The sequence below is a fragment of the Triticum urartu genome, chromosome 7A, assembly GCF_056163025.1.
Source record: "Triticum urartu cultivar PI428250 chromosome 7A, HENAU_Tu73, whole genome shotgun sequence".
NCBI lineage: Eukaryota > Viridiplantae > Streptophyta > Magnoliopsida > Poales > Poaceae > Triticum > Triticum urartu.
This window is the reverse complement of record NC_141879.1, coordinates 105,015,927-105,023,534: the sequence shown is the minus strand read 5'-3', so window position 1 is coordinate 105,023,534 and position 7,608 is coordinate 105,015,927. Positions and strand designations below refer to the sequence as shown.

Below are 7,608 nucleotides of genomic sequence, written 5' to 3'. Positions count from 1 at the left end.
CAAGCAACCAAATGCTACTTAAAGATACATTAGTCATCATGTGAACTTGCATTAAAAGTGAAGGTTCACCGAGAAATTCTCTGTTGGTTTACCTGAAAGGGCATGTACCATGGCCTTAGTCGCATATGAAATACTGGATTATAAGGTTAGAAACAAAGCCAAGGTTAGTTGGTGGCACTAATTCAACTTGAATTTTTGTCGCTCGGTTTCAACAATATAGTCTAAAATAGCTGAGGGGAACGCATAGAAGAATGTTTACCTCTTGTCTCATGTCATTGCTGGCGCCTTTTCCATCTCTAAATTCTTCCTTCAGCCTTACATTCGTCTAAAATCATGTTGCTGGAAAACGAAACACACCAAGTATGTGATCATTATAAATACATCTCAAATTTGATTTGATCACCAAATTGTAAAGAAAAGAAGAGAAGATAAGCATCATTCAACCAATTAATCCATCAACATAAGTAGTATGAAGGAGACACATGGTCGACACAATCTATGCATATACCTGCGCACATAAGTTATAATAACTATCTTGTTAATTCAATGAAACTACAAAGAAACATTGTTGGATGAGGAAATAAAGAATAGCTAAATGATGCAATAATGGATGCAATACTGTTTGCCTATATGAATTTGTAGTAGTGGCGCAACAAATATGATACTGCAGCAGCCGGTGAGGGATATCTATAAAAAATCAATCATTTTGGTTCACACCTTTAAGTTGTACCCTTGTTAGAATCACATACTGCACCTCCACAGACACCATGTCCTCCTGGGAGCATCCATGGAGGATGGGAATTGCGACTATCATGAATTTGTAGTAGTGGCGCAACAAATAGGATACTGCAGTGGCCTGTGAGGGATACACGCACGTATACTCACAAAATCAAATTCCCTCGGTCAATCTAGTTAGGACACAATTATTTCATTAAAACAAACAAATTCAACAATGTAGCTCAAATATAAATTTGAACTATATATAGCTTTGCTGATATTCTTTCCATATTCTCACCATATCTATGGACTTCACAGCCATACAGACTTTACAAAAACACATTACATACAACAACCCACATATTGACAGTCAAGTACTACCTCTGTAAACATATATAAGTTGTTTTATATCACTATTTTAGTGATTTAAAACGTCTTACATTTATTTACATTTATTTACAGAGGAAGCACCATACACGTAAACAACAACTTGGTCTTTAACTATGGATCCATATACAACAAAATGTGAAAGTTAGGCATTAATCATAACTCCATCCTTCACGGAAGCGACAAACTTCGCGTATTTAACTTTCATATATAACCGTTATTTCTCCTTGTATCTTAAGCCTAATCATATCTTTGCTGATGCTATGCACCTCACAAAGATGCATCACCATGTATCTCAAGCTTACATACAACTTGTGCTACCATGACTGTGTAACCAAACAATAAGAAGTAACCATAACAATGTTTTGATACATTCAGTATAGAGCTAACATCACTGTGAAGATCCATGCCCTACAATCCACAAATCACCTCAAGTCCTTATACTGTAGAAAAATGCATTAAAAACAGTAAGATGAAAATGAAAATGGAAGAACTGGAAGTCTGGAAGTAGCCTTCAACATGTTGAGACCTTGTACCTGCTGCATAAAGAAGAGGGGAAAATCTGAAACAAAAAGTGCCAAACACATTAGACGGTAAGAAAACAAGGAATAAATGTTTTATCCATCAGAAATTTAGTAGAATATTAAAGCCCAAAAGAAAAAATGTATTGAAGCACATATGTCCCAAGCTAATCCAGTTTTGCACTATACTACTCATCCACATGCGAGCAGCGGCAACAAGCACACACGCCATCAGCGTCCCAACCAGCAGAAGTGGCATCCCATGCAATTAATTCACACTCGAGCATATGAAATAGCTCACACTACTTTACAGGATAAAATCTATGTTATGCACCTAAAAATGTCGTGTATTAAAAGTAAAACGTGTATGCTTGACGCATGACCATTGCACCGGCAGGATAATGATCCCAAAGCTCCGACACAGGGTCCACAGCTAACTTTCCAACACAAAATATTTCGCTCTCAACACCAACGAAATAATCCTTCCAGGCTCATTCGCATTTCTAGGCTCTTATGATCTCCCACATCGGGAGGGCCTCCGTGAAGCTCTCTTTCTGGAGGGTGAAGAGATATGTTGTCAATTCATCCTCGTGGTTTATCAGAAAGAAAGACGTCAGTAAGAACGGTACTGAATAATACTTGCATCATGCATCTCAAGAAAATAAAGAATCTTAGTCAAAACATGAAACTATTGCTGCCATTTTTTAAAATTCAGAGGCACTCATGTAACCCTTAAGTAAACTATATGTTTTGTTTTGCCATTCTCTTTTTCAAATGCATCGAGACATTAAGCTTTTATGTTTTCTTGGGAGGAAAACAGAAAGACTGCCCCAACCAATAACTAATAAAATGCTATATAGTTTCAGAAACCATGTGAACAGATCCTCTTATGAGATTGACATCTACTACTATCCTAATCAGTAACACAACATGACTTTTTTTCTGAACAAAAACAACCATATATCAGCGACATCCTGCGATCCAGCACAAAAAAATTCAGAAACAAAATCTCTAGGCAGTCGACAAGCAAGCATCTACAGTTGTACACAAAGGATCTCAAATTCTCAATTGACCTTTGCACTGCAACCAAACAAGATTTCATAGTGAGGCATGATGAAATCTATCTTGTTACTCAATCTGAGTTATTGAATCTATAGGAACAATAGCATTACAGATTTTCATGGTCATATAAGATACTCTTGCTAACAGGAAAGTCCGACCTTTTCAATCACGTACCATCTCCAAAGTGGTCTTAAAAGATAAATAGAATGCCCGTCCAACACTACTAAATAAGTGAGAGAATCAAGAACAACGGTACAACACCGATTCTATCATTTCATCCAAAACAAGCAAATCCAATCAAGTGAATTATATTGCCAGCAGAAAAACTATCTGCCAGATTTTCAACAGAACAAATTTTTAATCAGATCAGTCCAAGCTGCAATAAACTGCACCGCAACACACTATTTTTTCACTTGATTTAACTTCAGGGGTATAATTTTGGTGAGAAATTCAATTTGTACAAATCATTTTACAAAGTTATTTTTTATATAATTACAAATCAAGCTTCTGAATTAAGCTCAGTCGAACATGCTGAACTACCCAAAGCCCGCAACTAATAAAACACTCTGGTTTGAGAAACATTTCAAAATTTCTTCCTCAATCCAGTAAGTATGCCAAGTGAACATGATGTCCCGTAAGAATGTTCCCTATTCAGAATGGCTGACACATGCAAAGTAATTATGCATTACAGTAATCTGTGATTGTGAGCTATAATAAATTACACTTAAAAATGATGTTTCTTCGAGACAAAGTAAGAAAGCAACTAAAATCTAGTGAAGAGAAAGACAACAGTTGGATTGACGGTCACTTACTTGCAAGATGTCTATATGATAGCACCAGGGGAGAAGCACACAGCTGCAAGGTGCTTGTACCCAGCGGCGAGGCTCTCTGGCAGTCGGGACAGGAAAAGCTGCAACGGGATGACGACGGGGAGAGGATGGCGGCGTGGCCGAGGTTCTCATCATCTTCCTCAGTGCGAATGTGTGAAGCTCCGTGAAGCTCTCTTTCTGGAGGGTGAAGAGATACGTTGTCAATTCATCCTCGTGGTTTATCAGAAAGAAAAACGTCAGTAAGAACAGTACTGAATAATATCTGCATCATGCATCTCAAGAAAATAAAGAATCTTAGTCAAAACAGGAAACTATTGCTGCCATTTTTTAAAATTCAGAGGCACTCATGTAACCCTTAAGTAAACTATATGTTTTGTTTTGCCATTCTCTTTTTCAAATGCATCGAGACATTAAGCGTTTATATTTTCTTGGGAGGAAAGCACAAAGACTGCCCCAGCCCATAACTAATAAAATGCTATGTAGTTTCAGAAACCATGTGAACAGATCCTCTTGTGAGATTGACATCTACTACTATCGTAATCAGTAACACAACACGACTTTTTTTCTAAACAAAAACGACCATATATCAGCGACATCCTGCGATCCAGCACAAATTTTTTCAGAAACAAAGTCTCTAGGCAGTCGACAAGCAAGCATCTACAGTTGTACACAAAGGATCTCAAATTCTCAATTGACCTTTGCACTGCAACCAAACAAGATTTCATAGTGAGGCATGATGAAATCTATCATGTTACTCAATCTGAGTTATTGAATCTATAGGAACAATAGCATATCAGATTTTCATGGTCATATAAGATACTCTTGCTAACAGGAAAGTCCGACCTTTTCAATCACGTACCATCTCCAAAGTGGTCTTAAAAGATGAATAGAATGCCCGTCCAACACTACTAAATAAGTGAGAAAATCAAGAACAACAGTACAACACCGATTCTATCATTTCATCCAAAACAAGCACATCCAATCAAGTGAATTATATTGCCAGCAGAAAAACTATCTGCCAGATTTTCAACAGAACAATTTTTTCATCAGATCGGTCCAAGCTGCAAGTAACTGCACTGCAGGACACTAATTTTTCACTTGATTTAACTTCAGGGATATAATTTTGGTGAGAAGTTCAACTTTTATAGATCATTTTACAAAATGATTTTTAATATAATTACAAAGCAAGCTTCTGAATTAAGCTCAGACGAACATGCTGAACTACCCAAAGCCCGCAACTAATAAAACACTCTGGTTTGAGAAACATTTCAAAATTTCTTCCTCAATCCAGTAAGTATGCCAAGTGAACATGATGTCCCGTAAGAATGTTCCCTATTCAGAATGGCTGACACATGCAAAGTAATTATGCATTACAGTAATCTATGATTGTGAGCTATAATAAATTACACTTAAAAATGATGTTTCTTCAAGACAAAGTAAGAAAGCAACTAAAATCTAGTGCAGAGAAAGACAACAGTTGGATTGACGGTCACTTACTTGCAAGATGTCTATATGACAGCACTAGGGGAGAAGCACACCGCGATTGCAAGGTGCTTGTGCCCTGCGGCGAGAAGCTCCGGCGGTCGGGACAGGAAAAGCTGCAAAGGGATGATGACGGGGAGAGGATGGTGGCGTGGCCGAGGTTCTCATCATCTTCCTCAATGTGAATGCGTGAGCAGACAGGCGGGGGTGCACGATGATGGGGTGAGGACGGCGGTCTGACGAAGGTACAATCTACAATTCTATGTATAACTTGGACTGCAAATCGGACAAGCAATAGTTTCCTGTTTTGACTAAGATTCTTTATTTTCTTGAGATGCATGGTGCAGATATTATTCAGTACTGTTCTTACAGACGCTTTTCTTTCTGATAAACCACGAGGATGAATTGCCAATGTATCTCTTCACCCTCAACAAAGAGAGCTTCACGGACTAAAAACAGGAAAATAAAGGAGTGGCATGACTATGTACAATCTACAGTTCTATGTATCTGTACCATTTGCAGTGATGCTGAAGCTTTCCTGGCAGATTTGACAAGTAGCCTCACCAATCAGGTTGTGCATATCACTGAAGAGAAAAAAAGGCCATTCACAATGATGAATGGATTGATAGCCATCCATTATCAACCAATTAACATGGAAACACACGAAGATAGTACTAACATCCGGCATTCAATGCTGCTCCCATGATTGCAGAATGGGCAGGAAAAGACAGCGTCGAGCTTGTTCATCTATGTCATAGGGGTGGCTTAGCGGACGCCTTGCTCTTCCCCATGGTTTGACGTATCTCCTTCTTTCAAAATCTACAAAGGGAAGCAGTTAAAATCTTTAGTTGGTTAGTATTGGGAGCTCCATCACCCTGTCCCCAGGGTGGTGGGGTGCAGCGGCGGCGCCCGCTCTCTGGCGATGGCGGGGAGGAGAGAGGAGGGCCAGCGGGGCGCAGCAGCGGCACCCGCTCCCCAGCGGTGGCGTGGCGCCCGCTCTTCGGCGGTGGCGGGGAGGGAGAGGACGACCAGCGGGGTGCAGCAGCGGCACCCGCTCCCCAGCGGTGGCAGGGCGTGGGGGCGGGAGGAGGAGGCGTCGATGGCGGAGGGCCGGCAGAGGCGGGGCACGGGGCAGGAGGAGGAGCATTGAGGAGGAGGCGTGGATGGATAACTGGCGCGGGGCGGGGCAGTTTGGGTAGGAGGAGGCGTCTGGTTATGGGATGGGTGGTTTTCTTTTAATTAGTGATCGTAATCGGCGTTCGTAATTGTGTGGCTTGCTGTGTTAAACATCGAAGGATTACTGGCCTTTAGATGCTGTTAATGAACGTTCCAGATTATTTGGATCTACCCCTCTCTTCTTTTTATAGGGTTAGTAGATAGATTAAGGCAAACCACCTCGCGACTGCTCTGATTTGTCCTCACAAAGACCGCTCCAATTTCCCAATCTCTTTCAAGAACGCCATGGCCATAGCCGCCGCCCCCTTCCCGAGCTGGGTGATGATGGAGTACTTCATCTTTCGCAGGGACGACGACGAGTCTTTCCCAGACGACGGCAAGGCGCCCATCAGGGTGACCGGCACCACCTCATGGAACGCCCCCTTCCGCCTCGCCTTCTGCCTTGCCAAGCCGCCGCTCATCTCCCGCATGTACGCGCAGTTCCCCGGCTTCCCGGATCCCACGAAACAGAGGCCCTTAGCCATCCAGACGGCCCACCGCCATCTCTTCATGTTTCGCGTCGGTGCCTGCACGCCGGCACTAGGCGGGGTGGTGCTGCAGGACTTCTTCGTCTACAACGCCAACAACCCTTCCTCGCTCATAGCGCTCCCAGCTTGCACCGAGCCATACCCAGATTATTCCCACACTGATTGCCGCCTGCCTCGTCGACCTCCTGGCGAGAAGGAGGAGCGGCGGATGCTGACCGTCGGATCCATGGGCCTCTTGCGCCGAGGCGAAGGCGAAGAGTTTGCGGTGGCAGAGCTCGGCGTTTACCCTACCCGCCATAATAAGGTCTATGCCGACGTCTGCGTGTTGTACTCAAGTAGTACATCAGCTGGCCTCGGACTTGGCGACAAATGGAACTCCATGCGAATACCAATAATTCTCGGCGTTGAAGATCCCGATGATGTCTCGCGGCTCTGTTATTGGCAGACCGACACCGTTATTCCCTTCAAACATTTCCTATGATGGATCGACTACTACCGAGGCATCCTCCTTTGTGATGTGTTTGCAGACGCCGGTCCCGCCGTCTCCTTCCTTCGGTTTCCCCTGAACAAGTTCCCTTCTACTCGCGGCAGGGAATCCAGCTGGGTGTATCGTGGTGCTTCAGTTGTCGATGCAGGCCGTGCACTCAAATTCGTTAATCTCGCCCGCAATGATGGGGTGCCAACCTGGGACGTGACCTGCGCGAGCACAAGAAGACCTTGCTGTCCGCCATCCAGGCCCTCAACTTGCGCGCTGATGCGGTTGGTCTCTCGCCTGAGGATTGGCTTTCTAGGTACGACTTGGAGGACCAGCTCACGGTCATTTACACCGACGAGGAGGCCTACTGGCGCCTTTGCGAATCCCAGAAATGGGTCCTGAAAGGTGATGCGAACATGGCCTACTTCCAG

The 7,608-nt window shown here is 43.0% G+C and overlaps 1 protein-coding gene across 5 annotated transcripts; it reads right to left on the bottom strand.

Moving 5' to 3' along the window:
- Positions 1–1,395: 1,395 nt before the first annotated feature.
- Positions 1,396–6,195, bottom strand: LOC125520159 (uncharacterized). Of its 5 annotated transcripts, none has more exons than XR_007288501.2 (6): positions 5,679–6,195; positions 5,513–5,583; positions 5,015–5,251; positions 3,500–3,694; positions 1,641–2,179; positions 1,396–1,547 (listed from the first exon to the last, which is right to left on the bottom strand). XR_007288501.2 is itself a non-coding variant. In XM_048684997.2 (6 exons), exons 1-6 carry the CDS (start codon positions 5,744–5,746, stop codon positions 1,530–1,532), a joined length of 615 nt encoding a protein of 204 aa, XP_048540954.1. In that variant the 5' UTR covers positions 5,747–6,195; the 3' UTR covers positions 1,396–1,529. The 5 variants fall into 5 exon arrangements, 4 of the variants coding, with proteins under 4 accessions (XP_048540954.1, XP_048540951.1, XP_048540953.1 ...); XM_048684997.2 differs by having other exon boundaries at positions 1,641–1,666; XM_048684994.2 differs by having other exon boundaries at positions 1,396–1,666; positions 5,679–5,818; positions 6,029–6,195.
- Positions 6,196–7,608: the final 1,413 nt, after the last annotated feature.